This window comes from Macrotis lagotis, chromosome 4 (assembly GCF_037893015.1).
Source record: "Macrotis lagotis isolate mMagLag1 chromosome 4, bilby.v1.9.chrom.fasta, whole genome shotgun sequence".
Lineage (NCBI taxonomy): Eukaryota > Metazoa > Chordata > Mammalia > Peramelemorphia > Peramelidae > Macrotis > Macrotis lagotis.
This window is the reverse complement of record NC_133661.1, coordinates 9,584,399-9,604,974: the sequence shown is the minus strand read 5'-3', so window position 1 is coordinate 9,604,974 and position 20,576 is coordinate 9,584,399. Positions and strand designations below refer to the sequence as shown.

General features: G+C 42.3%; 1 protein-coding gene and 1 long non-coding RNA gene across 2 annotated transcripts; one reads left to right on the top strand and one right to left on the bottom strand.

Moving 5' to 3' along the window:
• Positions 1-844: 844 nt before the first annotated feature.
• On the bottom strand, positions 845-6,841 carry TEX36 (testis expressed 36). Its single transcript, XM_074236294.1, has 4 exons — positions 6,222-6,841; positions 2,768-2,899; positions 2,036-2,116; positions 845-1,209 (listed from the first exon to the last, which is right to left on the bottom strand). The coding sequence occupies exons 1-4, from the start codon at positions 6,732-6,734 to the stop codon at positions 1,003-1,005; spliced, it is 933 nt and encodes a 310-aa protein (XP_074092395.1). The 5' UTR covers positions 6,735-6,841; the 3' UTR covers positions 845-1,002.
• Positions 1,438-5,323, top strand: LOC141522959 (uncharacterized). The gene is made up of 3 exons (XR_012478270.1): positions 1,438-1,489; positions 1,970-2,141; positions 5,133-5,323. It is a non-coding gene; the product is annotated as an uncharacterized LOC141522959 (long non-coding RNA).
• Positions 6,842-20,576: the final 13,735 nt, after the last annotated feature.

Below are 20,576 nucleotides of genomic sequence, written 5' to 3'. Positions count from 1 at the left end.
CTCTAAGTACCCTTCTCAAATGCTATTTGACTTAATTACCAGGAAATACTTGGGTTCACTCTTCTCTGTTCCCTAATTTGATCAACAGGAGGATTTCGGAAACTGGGGAATTTACAGTCACGTGTTATAGAGATATAAGTTAAAACTTCACTTTAGACATTGATAATTTTCATCATAGAGGAGACTTTTTTGATAAACAGTATATTTCTTACTGAACCAAAAATTACACTGTAGAATACATACGGATGAGACTCATAAAATACCTCTTTCTAAAAAAAAACCCTTTAGTTATTAGATGGGTTCCATTTTGCCAATGTACTACAATCCCTACAGATTTACATTACACTCCACAGATGATAAAAGCAGAAGACGCCCCCCCCTTACTGCAGGTTTTATTAATAGCAGTAACAGATATATCCATCCCTGAAATCTTCCAAGCCATTCTTTATTCTTTTAGATTATTAATATGGCAGAGGCCACAGGGCTCCAGGAGTCCATAGTTGCAAACGCTGACAAACTTCATACTTTTGCATTGATCATAATGCAAAATTTATTGAGTTCTTTCGATAAATTTTTTATTTATCAATATAACTTACTCAAATAATAACATCACGTAATAATATATCTTGCTCACGTAATTTGGGTTGTACTAGAAATATATAATTAAGGAATTTCTCTTAATCTATAGATGAAGATGGCATTATGGTAATAAATGGGGGGGCTTGGAGGGAATGGAGGGGAGGCAATTCCCGTTTCCCAGTACAATCATTTCTCTGAACATTTTGCTATTTATAGAAACTTACACCCTAAAACTATTATTATGAAACATATACAGTATCCACACTTTAGTCTTAAGTTTGTATTTTAAAAATGGTGCTGAATGAAAAGGATCTTTTTTATTATACCCCTACAGAAAAGGATGAGAACACCTCCTGAGATTAGGAGTTTGATGTAAAATGTACAGTGCTTCCCAGCATCCTCTCATTAGAATTGTCTCCATCCTCATATGAAATAAGCATTCCACCTGTCAGCGTGATGTTTTGGGTAGAATCCAAAGAGCGGGCCTTTTGATCTTGGCTGAGGCATGTATGAAGCTTGGTAAGTGCTTAAGCTATCATCTGGGGAGGGGATGTAGCCACTTGCCCAACGATTGAAATTGGTGGAATGGAAGTGCGTTTGGACCTGGTCCAGCTTCTTACGCCCTAGACCCTGGTGAAGAAGAAAGAGAAACAAGAAGCAAGGTCAAGAGTATGGCTGCCCCTCTTTTGCCCCAGCTACCTGTCCTGAAACCTCTGTGAGTTTGGGCTGTTTGCACCCTCCTGTGTACACCTAAGACCTCTTTGACATAGGGCTTTTCCATCCCATTGGTCATTGTATATAGAATTTAGAACCAGAAGGGCCTTTGATTAAGATCTAGTCCAACTCCTTCATTTTACAGAAAAGAAAAATGCAGCTAAGAATTTATGTTCTGCATCCACAGTCATACAAGGTAAGAAGGTGTCAATCCAGGATTTGAAAGGCCCTGATGTTTTCTCTAATTTATATCAATTATCAGCCAAAGGGAGAATTTCAGGGACTACCAGGTTCTTCCAAGAAAATGAAGCAAGCATGAAAGGACAAGGAGAGATTCTCTCTCTGTCCTTTTGGGACTGTCTTGCCTGTAGAAATAGGAATCCTTTAGTCAGATCTCAATCTGCAATGTACAGGCAGAAACGACCTTCACCTGCTGGTCTGAGGAAGTAAGAAAAAGAGGCAGTGGGTGTGTGAAGGGAAAGGGTCACTGGGCGAACATTCCAATGTCCACCTGATAGACCACTGTAGAAGCACCTTACAAAGGCTGCAAGGGACCGTCCCAAAGCAGCAGCTTTAGCAAGATGAGGAGGAAAACCAAAGACCTCAAACTTTACAAAACTATTTATTACATGAGTTTTCGGTCCTGTTCTCTTTTCAAATTGGTTCCACTTTTCAGGTTGGCGCTCTATTCAGGCAGGGGGGGCCTCAGTGCCATCTCCCCAGGGAATGAGTCAATACTTACTTCATCCAGACCATGGCCACAGAAGTCCAAGCTATGCTTGTTATTGTGCATTGAAAATGGATAGTAATATCTGTTAGCTTGCTGGAAAAGAAAAGTTGAAAGAAAGGTATGTGCCAGAATTCAGATGGGCTATGCCATTTTAATGGCCTAAAAGGGAGGCGAAGGAACCAATGGGAGCAAAAATGAAGAGCCGGGAAGAGTAAGGCAGACTCGTGTTTTTCACGGCCAACTTTTTAGATTGGGAAATCCTCCCTCAAACGGCTCACTTGGAAGGAATGGAGGAAACGTCTCTTCCAAATTCAGTGGGCAATGCACAGTGTTTAGTAATATCTAATCCCATCTCTGATGCCCTCACCCATGTGAGCTTGGGTAAATCACTGCACTTCCTGGCATCAGTTTCCCCATCTATAGAATGGAGGAATTGGAAGAGATGGCCTCTGAGGTCCCTTCCAGAGTTAGGATGCTATGATCGTATTGCATTAATAATAATCCAATCATTGATATACACGTGGCACGTTTCACATATTAGTTCGTTTGATTTGCACAGAAGTGCAATGAGGAAGGTCCTACAGATACACTATTTCACAGATGAGGAAACCCAGGCCAAGAGGGTCCCTACAGGCACACAGCTAGGTCTGTGTTGGGGGGGGGGCTCGAGGCCAGGCTCTTGACCTCCCCAGGATCCAACCCCAGCCTCCCACACTTCTGGCCCCAGCGGCCTAGGCAACTCACCTTCTGGAGGATTTGGTAGCGCAAAGGCAACTGAGCCTCCACTTTACGCTTGCTTTCTGGAAGGAAAGGCTGCTTCATCATGGCAGTGGTGGTGGACTCAGGGGTTTTTTCAATCAGGCCAAGATGAGAAAACTGAAAGACAGGATGGGGATGGATCAGAATAGCAGATAAACCCTGTATCCAGCTTCCTCTGAGAAATGATGAAAAGCAATTGCAGTTCTCCAGCATGGCCTGACAGCCACCAACAGATGGACATGGTAGGGATGGTTTTTCCCACTGGCTATTATGTCAGACTTAGGCTGTCCTCCCCTGCTCACTCCCTTGCTACCCTGTTTGCATGCCCTGCCTCCACAGCACCCAGGTAAATTTAAGCTGTCCAAGAACAGCAAAAGTTTCATTTTTGGATCTACAATGCCTAGCATAGGATTTGGTGAATAGTGGGAACTTAACAGGACCACTAGGGAGTTCCAGAATGCATGGAGAACCAGTCAAGGAGATTCTTCTCCTTGGATTCAAATCCAGCCTCAGACACTTACTAGCTGTATGACCCTAGACAAGTCACTTCATCCTGTCTGCCTCAGTTTCCTCATCTGTAATATGAGCTGGAGAAAAAGGCAAGAAGACCCCAAATGGAGTCATAGAGAGTCAGACAGGTCTGAAATTATAGAACAGCAACAACAGTCACCGACATTTTATAAATGCTCTTAAAGTGAGCTGAAGGGGTAGCTAGGTGGCACAGTGGATAGAGTACTGGCCCTGGAGTCAGGAGTACCTGAGTTCAAATCTGGCTTCCGACACTTAATAATGACCTAGCTGTGTGGCCTTGGGCAAGCCACTTAACCCCATTTGCCTTGCAAAAAATAAAAAAAATGAGCTGAAATGTTTCTGATTCCATGTGGAGAGTGGGTCCTTGTGGCCAGACAGCATGAAAATGGCCGCACTGAAAGGGAGAGATAAAAGGACAGGCAGCATGACCGTTGAGTCGGTGGGAGCTTGGAGGTCACTTTCATTTAACCCCTCTCTCTCCATCTCAATACCTTTGACCTCATCTCCCAGTGCCACCTCCTTTCCTCTCTCACCAGAAGCAGAGGTGGCCCCTCTCCTGGTCAAGGTCAATGTCTCCATGTGCTCCCTTGGATCTCCTCCCATTCTGCTTCCCCCTTAATCAGAGGGTCCTAGAATGAGCACTTTAGCCCATTCCTGTCTTCCCCATTGCCTTTTTGCCATCCCTCCAAGTGCCCCTGGCTCACACTTAAGCATCTTCCTTCTTCCTCACTTTGGATCTTTCTAGTCAGCTGCCATCTTGTCAATCCAACCTCTACAACAGGTCATATATATATTTATAGAGAGATACACATCAATTCAACATCTTGATAGATAGATACCCATCAATCCAACCTCTACAACAGGTACCATATGTATGTATATGTATATATATATATATATATACATATATAATATATATTATACATATATATATATATAAACCATCTCTCCATTCATATAACCACCCCTGGCCCAGGTCTCCCATGTGGTTTTCCTATTCCTATCATCTTTCCTTTTGAATTGATCCTTCATACACAGCTACCCAAATACAGGTTCATCAAGCCACTCTTCCTCTTTAAAATTCAGACCTTTCTTTGACACAGCCTGCCCAGAGTCCACATTTTCAGGCTTACAGCAAGTTTCTCCTTCATTTGCTCTATGATCTAGTCAAAAAGGGCTATAATCTCCTGTTCTCCATGCCTTTGCCCAAGCTATCTCTTATTCCTGGAAAGTTCTCCTTTCTCATTTCCACCTCACAAAATCCTTAGCTTCCTTTGAGATTCAGCTCAAGTGAAATTTCCAGGAGGCTTATTTCCCCTCACCCCACCCCACCCACACTGTTAGTAGTACCCCAATATTACTTTGGATTTACTTATCTGTGCACATCTAGTTTCCTCCTACTCCACCCCAAGAGAAAGTGAATCCTTACAAGTCTTTCGTTTTCACAACTTTGGGGCTGTGGAGATGACTTACATGAATGTTTGCTGAAGAATTAATCAATGCAAACCCCAAATTACCCTATGACCTGCTTCCTCTGGGTGAATGTTGGAGGAATGGGTAGGCAGCTTCCAAAAGGGAGGTCTCCTTGGGTCTCAGAGACATTGTCTTTCTCCATTTTACCCCTCCTCTGTCAACAACCCAGGGCTCAGTCTGTGATTCTCGTCTGATGTATAAAAATTTCTAGGGATGGTCATGACAGAAGGGACTTGCAGCATCGCACATCAAGTCTGACTTCCTCATCTCATAGATGAGGAAACAGCAGGAAGGGATTTGCCCATGGAAAGGAACAGAAGCCTCAGTCTCTCCGCTTCCCTCCCAGGTTTAGGCTGGACTGTCTCCATTGTACAATCCTGCATTCCTCACCTCCAGACCCTTGAGCAGGGCAGGCCCTGCCACCATTCACACAAAGGCCTGCTGAGGATGCCTACATTCTTCTACCCATGCGACTGTGGCAATGACACCCCTCCAGCTAAGTGACAAACCTGACTTTGGTTCATTTGTATTCTGTGATTCCGTGTATTAAATTGCTACTAAAAAAAAGTTACTGGCATTTTCATTTCACTCTTTTAAAAATATATTTAATGGCTATAACATGATAGCTGTGAAATAAACCCTTCTGTTAAATATGATAGCCGTGAAATATGGCTTTTTAACTTATTGGCAGTGCAATTTTTGCTGTAGTCACCCAATCACAGAATGACTGAAATATTAAAAATCATCCTTAATGTGAAAGTGAGAGGTATCTGTGATGGAGAATGCCATCTGTATCCAGAGAAAGAATTGTGGAGTTTGAACAAAGACCAAAAACTATTATACCTTCAATTTAGGGGAAAAAAACCCTGTTATTATGTAATTCTGCCATCTCTTAAACTTTATTTTTTCTTCTTTAAGGATAGGATTTCTCTCTCATCATATCAGCTTAGATCAATATATACCATGGAAACAATAGGAAGACTATCAGACTGCCTTCTAAGGGAGACGGCGGGGGGGGGGGAGTGAGATTGGGGGGGGAATTGTAAAATTCAAAATACATAAATAGCATTTTAAAAAAGAAATGAATGAATGAATAAAAAGAAAGTGAGAGGAAGGGATGGGGAAAGCCTGTGACCTCATTATAGTGTAAGCAGTGAGATGTCCCCATCCAAGGTCATTGAGCACCTTGCTCTTGACCTGGAGGCTCCCTCTACCACAGAGATCCCCCTCCCTCTCCAGGTCAATTTATAAGTATAAATGAGAGAGGACAGGAGTGAGCCAGTGGGAGGGCAACAGCTCAGACCAGGATCTCACACAGAACAGACCCTTCAGAAATGTTTCTGGGAATGAATCGAACTGGGCTCTGGGTCTGACTTTCACCACAGCCCTGGTCTCCTAGGGAAAAACATATCTAGGTTCATCCAAGCTTTCTTACCCATATCCCTGCCCTCTGTTTCCGGGAGGCGATGATCTTGGACACTTCTTTTACATAGGAGAAAGATAAGTAAAGGGGTGTCTGAGCGCCTTGGACACCTGGGGTGTCTGGAGAGACTGATGGTTGTGGGGTAGGTGAAGGGTCTGGGGAGACCAAGGTGGTTGAAGAGGCTGCTGAGACTGGAGTGGATGAAGAGGCTCGTGAGCCTAAGGTCCCTGAAGAGGCTGCTGAGCCTAGGGTGGCTGAAGAGGCCTGTGAGCCTAGGGTGGCTGAAGAGTGTGGGGAGCCTGAGACGGCTAAGGAGACTGGTACAGCTGCAGTGGCAGAAGAGGCTGCGTCTGAAGAGGCTGATGAGGCCGCGTCTGAAGAGGCTGATGAGGCCGGGGAGGTTTTGACTGGTTTGCTTGACTTGGATGGTTTAGTTGGCTTAGTTGGGATAGTTGGATTAGTTGGTTTAAATGGCTTAGTTGACTTAGTTGGCTTAGTTGGCTTAGTTGGCTTAGGCTTCTCCATGAAGTCTGAGGATTAGGGAGTCTGTTCTCTTCTTCCCTTCATGTATTTTGCTCAGCATGAGGGTCTGGTTCAGAATCTTGAGCCTTTATGTAAGGTAGAACTCCAGGGCTGTCATAGAAGAAGAAGAAAGCTTAGCTGAATGCACATTTGGACCTCCTCGTTCCCTGGTGTTTGTGATCGAGGGTTCCCTAGGTGAATGGAAAAGGGCCAGGTTCTGCTTGCCTGGGAACCAAGCAATAGTACAACTAAAATAAACATGCCCACCAAAGCAGAAGCTCTTCTTTTCCACACTTCCTGCTTAACCCTATTCCTCCTCAGCTGCTTGTCATCCTTCACACCCCCCACTGCCCCTGAGTCCTCCTCCGGTATCTTCTTGTTTAATCTCTCCCTTTCACATGTCCTCCATCTTCCAGACATAATGGAAACCTGAGTTTCTCCTGATCCCTTACCTCCCTATTCATAGCAGATGCCCCTCTCACGTCCCCTGGCACAAACAGGCTGATCTACTCCTTGTAGACAGGGAGGACCCTATTTCCCCACCTTAGAACCTCGACATACCCAGATACACAATTACCATGGCTGATTGCCTCTGACTATAGTCCTGCCTCAGCCAAGATGGGGGGATCAGTTATTCAAAGTTCAAGTTTGAGGTCTATCCACTTCAAACTCTGCCCCCTTTCATACAGATGAAGAAACTGAGGCTAAGGTGGTAGAACTTGGATTTAAATCCAGGTCCTCTGGCTGCATTACCTTTCCAATCTACCAGAATTCTTCCAGTACCTGCTTAAATCCTCTATGGACCTCCAAGCCATTCTCTATGATGGAGTTCAGTCTCTGGCTCACAGGAAACTTTAGACTTGGGCATGACAGGGTTCAAGTATGAATATGCCAGTTTCCTGGTCTCACAAGTCGTCAGCCCTCTGACCTACTCTTATCTCTCATCTGTCTCAGTGACACACCTTCATCATACTCATTATCACCCAAAGTTATTCCCTATCTCTGAAGTGCCCCTTTCAGAATACAAGCTCCTGTACCAGATCTCCACATGTCTCACTCTCATCACTGCTCATCCTCACTCTTTATTCTATTCTCCCCATTCTCTTAGTCAGGTGCCCCCACCCTAATCTCACTGTCTCCTCCTCAAATTGGATCCTCCAGTTTGTCCGTTCACCAGGATACCGTCCATCCTCCTTGAATACCTCGCTCTAATGTCCACATGCTGTTTGTGCCCTGCTAATGCTCACCCTCCAACCACTTTTCCCCTCCTACTTCCTTCCCCCAACCAGTGAATGCTCCTAAAGGAATTCATCAAACCCAGGCTGAGTGGCTTCATCAGACGTTGATATTAGTTCCCTTTGGTTGTGCTCTTAGAGATGTCCAGAATCCCCTTGACTCGTCTCTGATTCAGCCAACTTCTCTTTTCCTCCAAGTCCCCATTTCTCACCTTTCTCTCAATAGTTGACTTCATCTCCTAGAGCACTAAGAAGATGAAAATTATTGGAGTGAAGACCCTCATTTTCTCCTTCTCAAAGATCTTCTTCACTCAAGAGTTCCTGCTTTGTCCCAGAGGGGGGGAAGAGGTAGCAGCCCCTCTACCCATAACCAAAGCTAAGCCCTTTCCACGTACCCTTGATTCCAAAGTTACCCCCCAAAAAGGTATAGAAAACTGATAGAGTCTATTACATACATTGCCTCATTTTCGTATATCTTGTGGGCAAGTTTTACAGGTATTGTTATCCCTACTGTACAAATGAGGAAACAAGTTTAGAAGTCTGAGTAGCTCGTTTATGGTAACATAACTAGTGATGGAGATAGGCTAGCTGTCTTGGTTTTCCTGTGGGACTGTGTTTTGGGCATCTGGGTGGTACAGTGAATAGATCGTCAAACCTAAAGTCAAGAAGGCTCATCTTTCTGAATTCAAATCTGGTTTCGGATACTTAATAGCCGTGTGGCCCGAGTAAGTCACTTAACCCTGTTTGCCTCAGTTTTCTTATCTGTAAAATGAGCTAGTGAAGGAAATTGAGAACACTGTGGTATCTTTGCCAAGAAAATTCCCAAATGGGGTCAGCACAAGAATCAAATACAACAGAAAAGCAACTGAACAAACACACTTCTAATACTGTAACCCCTAAGATCCCATCACCTGTGTGCTTCCTATTATCATCCGCATAGCAGACTTAAGCAACTTTTTGCAAAGGCATTTAGTGTTAAGATAGTAGAAAGAGAACAGTTAGTACAAAGCATTCTCCCCAGATCCAAAATCTGGGTTAGTTAGTCTTCCAAAAGTACAACTGGGAAGAGATAGATATTTCTAACTCTCTGATGACACAGTCAAGGAAAGGAAAGGTAGAGGAAGTTATCATTTCCTCTACTGCTCCTCCACTCTTTCAGGACTCTGACTTTTCTTCCCTTTTGACTCCAACTCCTGAACCTGGTACTCTTCTGTGATGGATCGACAAATTGCTATAATCCCTACAGCTGTTTAAAACCCCTAGAGGTTTGTCTGGCACATCTTCCCAGCCAATCACTCCAGCTCAATGATTGACCCAAAGAGGAGAGTCTACCTAGAAAAGGCATTAGGGAGCAATCATGCTTAAACCTTTAAAAGCTAACATGTATGACGATTTTGTTGTGAGACTACGAAAACTTAACACCTCACTTGAGAATTACATTCTGGGTTCATTGATTCTAACTCATTGAGGGGGAAGAGGGGGAGAAATCTTCCATAAACATGGGCAAAATCAAGACAAAAATTATCCTTGTTGGCAGATGATGTGACGGTATAGTTGAAAAACTAATTGAGATGATGGATAGTTTCAGTTCAGTAGCTAGGGACAAAAGTAAATCCATGAGAATCATCAACATTTCAATAGAGTGCTAACACAAATCCAGAAAAAAATGATAAACAGAGCTGGTTAGCTCTCAGATACCATTTGCATTTTGTAGTTATGTAGAAACCTACCAAGAGCCCCACAAGATTTATAGAAATACAACCTCAACTGTCGGCTTACTGACATAAAAAAAAAAAGATCTAAATAAATGAAAAGATATTCAATACTCATATCTGGGCCACACCAATAAAACAAATATGTAATAATAAAGTATATTATGTACACTATAACCATATGTATAATAGTATATAATTTAGCTATATTGATAATATATATCTATATATAAAATATATTTGTTCCATATAATATATAAACAATACAAATACATTGATTATATATTTATTGCTATATTGCTGCATTGTATTTATATTAATAGATTGGGATTCATATTATATAACAAATTATATGTGATACATACTAAGATAAATATATATGAATAACAAAAGCTATGCTAGTAAATCAATGCATACTTTAGTTCTATCCCAATCCAATTATAAATTGGGAGGCCCCCTTGTATCATTCTTCATTGTAATGGCATCCAGACAATAGACAGCAGTAAAGGGTCCATTTATCTCCTTTTTCCCTTGGAATTTTCTTGTTTGGTCCCAGGGGGCAGTATCTGTTGTGCTTTCCAGGACGCTTTCCTTTGGTGACTTTCTGGTGTTGTTTTAACACCCCTGGGATGACAGGCAGCTCTCCTTTGTTCTGCCAAGGTTTGAATTGAGTAATCCTCTTACGAAGAATATAAAAGGAGTCCTAATTATAAGTCTGGTTGAAAATGAAGCCTATGGGAATGGAAAATACAACTCAAGTCACCAGCTCCTTAAAACAAAACATTTCTTGTGCAGGAGAACATTAACTGAGTTTGGGGCAGTAACAGAGGGTTCAGCTCTGCAACCACTCAGGGAGAAGGGCAGGAGGTCTGGAAGCAAAAGAAGAAATTGGGGACTTCTAAAAATCATTATACACTCTGATTGCAAACTATAAATAATGATGAGTTCATCAACTTGGTTGTAAACTGTGGGATCATAAAATGTTTTGTTACAAAGGTAATAATAAGAATTTTTTTAAAAGGAGTCATAAAAACTGGTTGGGTGATGGCTCCAGGCTCTGGTTTCTCCACCTCTAGAAGGAATCAAGGTTCATTGGTCGAGTTAATGGAGCATCCAGATACAAATACCAACTCATTGGCCGTGGCATGTATACTTTATTAACATCCCAGAACCATTTTGCCCAAGGCCCATTTTGAAAAGGCACCTGAGAAAAGAACCTAAATGTGACTTTACTTGAATGGGAGATACACATATTCTATGAATTCCACTGACAAGTAACGCCCACCACACAGGGTTGGGGTATGGAAATGTCCTGTAAAGTGTTTCATAGAACTGAACCTCCTCTGAAATAAATAAAGTGAATGATGATGATGAAGATAAGTGAGATGGAATAAATTCTAGCTCCTCAGCTGAGGACTGAAAGTTGAGGATTGGGGCCTGGAGTGGGAGGGGACATACTTCTCTTCCTATTGAAGCTGCTGCCCACCAGAAGATAAGCTACTTGAGGGCAAGAAAGCAACAGGGTAGAGTCAGGTTGTGACAGCTCCTATTCCCAGATCTGCTCCTTACTGCCTGTGGGACTTGGAACAAGCCACTCTGGCTTAGGAAAGCTTAGCATAAGCAAAAGGCCCAAGTTGGACTGAAAAACCATCAAGGTTTCTTCCAGCTCCAGAGAGCCTTTAGGGTCCCAGTGCTATCATGGGGCCAAGGTGAGAACTGTGTATGGAATCCAACGCTGCCAAATCTCTTCTGCCCCTCCAGTTCAGGTTAGTGCAGAGTATTACTGGATATTTGTCAGCCTTATAGTCATTCAAGATTCTACTTAGACAAGTATCCAGCCTTGGTGTCCCATCTGGGTGCACCCTTTCCTGACAACCACCTACAAGAAAAGAAGGAAATAAGAAGAACCACCAAATGGATCCAATCATCCGGCAGAAGAAAGTCAAAGTTCAGTGGGTCTGAAAGCCATCTGAGCATTCCTTCAGAGTGAATGGCCCACTTTCCCCAACAGGTCAGTGCCCTAACCAAACTGCTTTTTGCAGAACAGAAAGAATCTTAGACGCCATCTAGATCTAACCAATCAATTTATAGAGATGGGAAATGAGGGAGAGGGGGAGTGAAGCAACTTGTCCAAAGTCCCCCAGATGTTGAACGGCAGAGTTGGCATTTGAACTTACCACTGACCCTTCTCCATGTTCCTTATAGTTCCTTACAGTCTCAATGTTCCTTACAAATGTTGTTTCCCCTAAAACAGCTAGGTGGCATAGTGGATGAGGGCTGGAACTGGGGATCAGGCAGACCTGGATTCAAATCCAACCTCAGCTGTTTCTTACCAATGTGATCCTGGGCAAATCACTTAAATTTGCTTTTATATAAAATGGGAACAATAATAGCAGCTACCTGATAGGGTTGTTGGGAAGATAAAATGAAATAACATCTGTAAAGTGTTTTGTAAAACTTAAAATGCTCTAGAAATAAATGTTATTGATGATGAAGATGATAATGTAGTAAGTTTCTCGAGATTGGGGACTGTTTTTAGGTTTGTTTGTCCCCCAAGATGATGGCTGAGTTGAATTCTTTTTTACCAGCACACTTTCTCTGTCTCTGTCTCGCTCTGATTTGGCTGGGGGCGGAGGGAGGGAATCCAACTGGAGATCAGGAACCTGAGAATAGTCTTTTGGCCTTAAACTATAGTTTTAAACCTGGGATGGGATGGGAATACAGACTCTCCTTATGGAGGTATTCCTTCCTGCCATCAGCCAATGAGTCTCAAATTCTAAAACTCAACCTTCTCTTCAGTTGAAAAATGACCTCATGTTTCAATTTATTCACACAGACGAATCATCACTCTTATACTGCAAATAAAAAACACCTAAATAAATCTTGGGGAAATGAAGTTGGACTGTATTGACACTGAGGCTTCCCTAAAGCTCTCAGACCTTTTTATAGGCTTGCTCAGGTCAACTTTCTGATGCTCCCATTAGGCAAAAAGGAAGTAGAGAATCTAATTTCCACAAAAAAAAGTCGAGCGTCATGCTGCTTCTAGAGAAAGTTACATCAGTGGGACTGAGCATTAACATATCCAGATGCTGTCAATTTTTTTTAAGTCCCACAGGCAGTAAGGAGCAGATCTGGGAATGGGAGCTGTCACAATCTAACTCTACCCTGTTGCTTTCTTGCCCTCAAGGAACTTATTTTCTGGTGGGCAGCAGCTTCAATAGAAGTATGTCCCCTCCCACTCCAGTCCCCAATCCTCAACTTTCAGTCCTCAGCTGAGGAGCTAGAATTTATTCCATCTTGCTTATCTTCATCATCATTCACTTTTATTTATTTCAGAGGAGGTTCAGTTCCATTTTTTTTTTTTTAGGTTTTTGCAAGACAATGGAGTTAAGTGGCTTGCCCAAGGCCACACAGCTAGGTCATTATTAAGCGTCTGAGGTCGGATTTGAACTCAGGTCCTCCTGACTCCAGGGTCGGTGCTCTATCCACTGCACCACCTAGCCACCCCGAGGTTCAGTTCTATGAAGCACTTTACAGGATATTTCCGTACTCCAACCCTGTGTGGTGGGTGCTTTACTGGTTAGTGTAATTCATAGAATATGTGTGTCTCCCAGTCAAGTAAAGTCACATTCAGGTTCTTTTTACAATCACATTGCCATCAGTCCATGGTCAGTTCTGTTGTGGCCCAACCTATAAGACTTCAACCTTCCTGACTTCACTGGGTCAACTCCTGTGTCTGCCCTGCCAGATGTCTGGACTACTGTATAGTTTCAGAAGGCTCACTTGTCTGGTTAACTACTTATCCACTGTGGGCATGGGGCTTTGCTTTATGCAGTATCACCCAGGTGGCAATGTGATTGGGAGAAATATATTTATTAGATGATATGGGTATTGAGATAAGGTTATAACCCGAGCAGGGACACTAGAATGTTATACCAGGGCACCAAATTTAGAGAAACTGACAACATTTAGAGTATTTCGACAATTTAGTATCTAAACAGCAAAAATAAAAATATTGTTTTTATCCAGAATTTGATTTATTCCATATAAGGACTCTCTAGTATAAAAACTCACTCCATGCATACAGATCAGTGACTTATCTATAACTGTGGTCTAAGAGGGCTGGCTGGAGCCCTGGGTTAGGTGACATGTTTGTGGTCACATAGTACACATCCTAGGTTATGGTTGTTGTTCATCCTTTGTTTTTGAAAATGACCAGTGATATCATGGAAGATGTCTTGACTTACTGGTGAACTGGATTTAAGGGAGGTTGAGCTGAAAAAAATCATCTGCCTCTCTCTCCTGGAGTCACTAGAAGTCCAGCTATCATTTTGGATACAGAGCCATGGCCTCCGGAATCAGGAAGACCTTGGTTCAGGCACTGCCATTTGCCACTGACTTTTTTTTTTAGGGTTTTTTTTTTTGCAAGGCAAATGGGGTTAAGTGGCTTGCCCAAGGCCACACAGCTAGATAATTATTGTGTCTGAGGCCAGATTTGAACTCAGGTTCCTAATTCCAGGGCTGGTGCTCTATCCACTGAGCCCCCTAGCCACCCCTGCCATTGACTTTTGTCCTGCCACTGGACTTCTGATGACTCCAGAAGGAGAAGAAGGAGAAGGAGGAGAAGGAAAGATAAGTTAAAAAGAGAAATTGTCAGAGGTTTGACTGGAGTAAATTTCTCACCCTCCTCCTCTCCCCAGCTTCCCCCTAGCACACCTCCCTGAGGCAAAGGCTCTAGCTGGGGTGGTGAGGGACAGAAAGAGGAAATCTCACCTGGACTGAAGAATCTCATTCCAAGTGAGTCTGCCATGTTCCTTCAGGCAATATTGTATTCTTACTTAGGTACAAGTTAGATTAGACATTCTCTGGGCTTCCTTCCAACTGTGTGATGAGGCATCTTTTTTCCCAGGAATTAGTAGAGGCTAACAAGACCTAAACTTATTAGAATTATAGATTTTCAAATAGATTGAGAACTCAGAGGTCACCTAATCAAATTCACTTTCTGGATAAGGGAACTTGAGACCAGGGAGGCAAAGAAGCCATGAATGAAGCTGGTGGCCAAGCCAGTCCAGATCTCTGCTCCCCTGGCCACCTCTGGCCAAATCTGACAAAGTATGAGTAATCAACATGAAAACAAATCTTTAAAAACTAATAGCTAGGGCGGCTAGGTGGTGCAGTGGATAGAGCACTGGCCTTGGAGTCAGGAGGACCTGAGTTCAAATCCAGCCTCAGACACTTCATAATGACCTAGCTGTGTGGTCTTAGGCAAGCCACTTAACCCCATTGCCTTGCAAAAACTTTAAAAAAAAAACAAAAAAAAAACCCCCAATAGCTAGCATTTCTCCTCATCATCATATTGCTATAAATTCTAAAATACTTAGACAGTATTTTATACTTCATGGTATAGTGGACCCAGAGATTTGGAAAATATTACTCATGTATCTGACTTCTTTAAAACTGCCATGGAGTGATTTGAAGGTGATTACTCTAAAGCAGAGGAAGAATATAACTTTATTTGGCTTCTTGTTCTAATTGTATGATTTTAATACCACGTTAGAAAAATAACCTGTCTTAAAGGATGAGTGGTTAGCCTGAAGTCTTCCTTACTCCTGGGTCGAACTTTCATCTGGTATTTACTCACTGTGTGAACCTGGGCTATGAATATTTTGCAAGGACTGGCAGAAGGGAGCTCCCATCCCCAGAAAAATCCCAGGTTCATCCTTCCATTTCCAGGACTCCTTGCAATAAAAAAAGTCCACAGTTAGGAAGAATGTCCATAGAGGTCCCAAAGGGCAGAACATCATGAAATTCAATTTCTTGGATGTGACAATGCCTGGACTATCTGTTCAACTCTTCTTTCTATGGTATTTCTATAGTGATTCTTCTGAGTGGTTCTAATGCTGGGGGGAAATCGTAGCTGGCTAAAGATTTGGGTGGAACATGAAAGAATTCATGTAAACGACTCTGACCCAGAAGAAATTTTAAGGACAAAAAGGTTATTTAAGTATTCCATTTAAGAAACTAAGAAAAAGAAAGGGTAAAGGCAATTGGAAGCCACTGATTCCCTAAGGGGGATTAGAAGCAACAGCAGCCAATGACGTGGCTCATCATTGATGACGTGAGAAGATGAGCAATAAGGAAAGGGATAGGAGCATGAAAAGTTACTGGGGGAATCAGGCTCCCCAAGAACGGGCTGGCTTCATCAGAAGACAAGCAACACGACCGAGGGATGAGTGAACTTTTAAAGGGGATGGAAGATGAGGTCATGAATTAATTGTAGATGAGGGGTGGTAGCTCAAAGACAAAATCTTATCAGGCTTTGGCAGGAATCCATTGATTGATTGGAGCTTGTTTAGTTCCTGGGGACTGTAGTCCTTGCCAAGTAGGATCAAAGTACTTGACTAAAAGTTTATTGACCTATTTCTGTAACTTGGACAATGGGACGGGGGCAGGAGAGGGCAATGATAAGATAAGTGCCGAGGAACAGATTCATCATAGAACATATTTCTCTAAACATTTCCTTTGTTTCATTTCTATCAAGCATCATACCCACAAGCATTCATCCAGACAGTGCCATTTACTTAGTCATTGCTCCCTTCTCTCCACCTGGAGCTTTGAACCAGGCCACCTGGGACCAGTCTTCCTCCTCTCTCAGTCCTGCCGTGGGGCTGAGCTGAAAAAGTGATCTCAGACTAGGCTTCCGAACCAATCCAAAGATATCTTCCCCAAACACTTATCCTTCTCTTCCTTAACATTCATACTCAGCTTTACTTTCTACCTTTTGCTCTGGGTCCTATGACTAAATCCTGCTATTTTTGCTATTCCCTTACAGCTGCCCATCACCGAGACTCTAGACTAACTCCCTTTCTGGCCCCATTTCCCTTATAAGTGACATCTCCCTGTTTTAGAAGGTCTTTGATAGCTGAGATTGCCTCCTTTTGCATTCAGATGCCCAAGGCTTGGCACTTACTGAATGCTTGATAAATAAATACATTTTCATTCACTTACTCCATTCATTGAGATGAGTTAAACATTTCAGCAGTAAGTCATCAGTACTTTGCTTCCCTTCATTATGGGGCAAATTCTCCAGACTTAAACCTGTGGTACAGTGTTTTACTACAAAAGTCTTTTTTGTTATATCCATTGCATTATAATATTTCACATGACATTCAGTCATCTGTTCATGAAAGATCCAACCATTAGTTGCTTTCCTTCACACAAGTGATTTTTAAAATTTTTTTCTCTACTTAAATATTATGTTACATTTAAATGAGAAGTTCTTTTGCTCAGTTTTTGCCCTTGCCCTGAAGGAATTGTGGGAATTCACATTAATAAGCTTTGAATGGCTCTGTGATGGCTGTTATTATAGCTGTGAAACAGAATCTTGGAAGAGCAATGATATTCAGCTGGAGTGGATGTGAAGCTGTCCAGGTCTTTCATCCTGAGAAGGTGGGATTAGATTGCAATGCTCACAAGCTCCATGGTCCTTTTTCTTAATGTCCAAGTGATGCTTCGTTTGCCACTGTTTTGGCAACAACTTGAAATAATTTATTTTGTACATTTTTCCTTTGATGTGGTTCAGAATCACAGAATCTCAGAGTGACAAGAGACTCAAGGGTCCAGCCCATCACCAACCAAGAGGCCCCAGCCCAGGAAGCCCACAGGGTGGCCATCCACCTTCTGCCAGAAAACCTCTGGGAGGGACACATCTCCCCCTGAGGTTGGCCGTTTGTTCCACTTTAGGAAAGCCCCAGTGCTTAGCTATTTGTTGCTGATGTCAAATTGAATTTTTCCTCTTTGCAGCTGCTGTTCCCTGTTCTGCCCTCTGGGACAATAGAGAAAATAAATCTCATGACAGCTCTTCAGCTACTTGAAAGAAAATTATCTTGTCGGTTCATGGTCTTCAGCAACCTCCTTTTGTTAAAGATTAGATTTAGAATGTGCAAAATCCTTGTTCCAAGGAAAATTGCTAAACTGGTTTGAAACCCATGAAACATTCTAGGCTCTCCACACCGCCCCCCCCCCCCCCCCCCCACAAGCACCCACAAGTCTCTCATCATTCTTGACCTAATACACCTGGAGTTGGATTAGGTGGAGTTCTTTGCACAAATCAATTCTACAAGTTGAATGTTGTTTTTAAGATTCGTTATTGCAAGAATATTTTTCATTTAAGTGCATTTTGTCCCCCAATTTCAGTTTGGCCATGTGGGAATGAATGCACGAGCATGTGTGTACAAACACAAACACACACACACACACACAAAGTTTAGACCTATAATTTTTTTAAAATGAAGCAATTTTAGGGTCAGCTGCTTCTGGGCTTCCAACAAGGTGACTTTAGCTTGGCCTACACAATTTCCTTTAGTTACTGGTTCAGTTGGACTCATTTCCTGACTTCCAGGTCCTCTTCCATGTTCCTTCCTCCTCTCTGCCTTATTCTCTTCCTTTAGTACCAACTAAAATCCCACCTTCAGCAAGAAATCTCCCCTCCACTTCATTCTAGTGTCTTCTCTCTGTTGTTTATCTTTGATTTATTCTGCCAGTGGCGTGTGTGTGTGTGTGTGTGTGTGTGTGTGTGTGTATAATTTCAAAAAAAAATTTGTTGTTGTTGCCTCCCCGCCCCCAATTGATTGAACTGTCTTTTGCCCCTTTTTGTCTCCCCAGAGCCTAGCGTACTGCTTGCTGCAAAAGACCTTAATCAATGTTCATCGACTGATTGAGGATACTGGCTCTCACTGCAGAGGCTTGCTTCTCAGTCTCAGATGAGATCTCAAAAATTAATGTTCATATTTCTAAAACTTGCTATAGCTCAGGTTTTTCAACAAAGAAGTAAAGAAAACCTAAATAAGTAGTGGATCTCCCGAGCCTATAACTCACACGTGATCATCATCTTGTTCAAATTATTTTGTTCTAAAAGACATGTATAGAAAGAAGTATCTTTATCTATAGTAATTTTCAATGAGCCCCTGCTTTTCTAACTTCCTTCCCATTTCCCTCATCTTCCTCCCCTCAAACATGATCACCTTGAGTGGGTCCTCAGAAGAAAAAAATATGCTGAAAAATGAATATTTCAGTGGTTGATAGATCTTACTGAAGAAATGAAGTAGAATAATTATGTAAGTGAGCCAGCATGCAGAAATAGCTCTTCCATACCCTGGTCTCATAATTATTCAACCTCCTTTCTTTCTTTTTTTTTAAAATTTATTTATTTATTTTGAATTCCACAACCTTTCCCCCAATCTTGCTCCCCCCACCCCAAGGCAGTCCGAGTCTTTACATTGTTTCCATGGTATACATTGATCCAAGTTGAATGTGATGAGAGAGAAATCATATCCGAAAGGCAATAGTCTTTGGTCTCTGTTCAAACTCCACATTTCTTTATACATTGCTAAAATATTCTTTTTTAAGAGCAAACATAATACCCCCTCCCCCCACAAAAATATAGAACCTCATGAGAAATAAAGTAAAAGAGAGAGAAAGAAATGTGTTTCAGTCTGTGTTCTGATACCATCAGCTCTTTCTCAGGTAGATCGCATTCTTCATCATAAATCCATCATAGAAGCCACCTCCATACTTTTCCACAGTTGCCGCCACTGACTGTAACTCCCTCCATCCATTCCTCCCCACTACCATATACTATATTCTCTCTCTCCCTTCACCCCATCCTTCTTCCAAAATGTGCTATAGGGCAGCCAAGTGGCACAGTGGACAAAACACTGGCCCTGAGGCCAAGAGGCCCCCAAGCCCACATACTACCCCAGAGACCCAGCAAGCACCCAGTCCTGTGGTCCCAGATAGGCCACCCAATCCCAGCACTTTGCAAAAAGTAAAAAAGATAGTATGTTATATCTGAATATTCTCTCCCATGATCTCCCCTCCCCTCCATCACCTATATTCCCCCTCTTCCCCCGTCCCCCTTTTCTCCTTTTTACTCTAGATGTCTATACCCTATTGAGTATGTATGCTGTTTCCTCTCCGAGTCATTTCTGATGAGAATGAAGGTTCCCTCATTTCCTCTCACCTCTCCCCCTTCTACATCATTGCAAAAGCTCATTGCAAAAAAAAATGTCTTTTATATGAAGTATCTTAGCCTATTCCACCTCTCCTTTCTCTTACTCCCAGTACATTTCCCTTTTAGCCATTGACTCCATTTTTACAATATATTATATCTTCAAATTCAGCTCTTTTCCTGCACTTTATCCATAAAACCTCCTTCTACCTGCTCTACCAAATGAGGAGGCTCATATGAGCATTATCAGCATCATTTTTCTATGCAGGAATACATGCAATTCATCATCATTAAGTCTGTCATATTTTACCCTTCTCCACTCTCTATGCTTCACCTGAGTCCTGTATTTGAAGGTTAGACTTTCTATTCAGTTCTGTTTTTGTTTTTTTTGGTTTTTTTAGGTTTTTGCAAGGCAAACGGGGTTAAGTGGCTTGCTTAAGGCCACACAGCTAGGTAATGATTAAGTGTCTGAGACTGGATTTGAACCCAGGTACTCCTGACTCCAGGGCCAGAGCTTTATCCACTGAGCCACCTAGCCCCCCTTTCTATTCAGTTCTGGCTGTTTCAACAGGAACAATTGAGATTCCTCTGTTTCATTGAAAGTCCATCTTTTCCCCTGGAAGAAGATGTTCAGTTTTGCTGAGTAGTTCATTCTCAGTTGCATTCCAAGATCTTTTGCCTTCTGGAATATTATGTTCCAAGCCCTATGAGCCCTTCATGTAGTTGATGCTAAGTCCTGTGTGATCCTGACTGCAGCTGCATGATATTTGAATTGTGTCCTTCTGGCTGCTTGTAATATTTTCTCTTTGACTTGGGAGTTCTGGAACTTGGCTATAATATTCCTGGGGGTTGGGGTTTTTTTTTGGATCTCTTTCCAGAGGGAGATTGG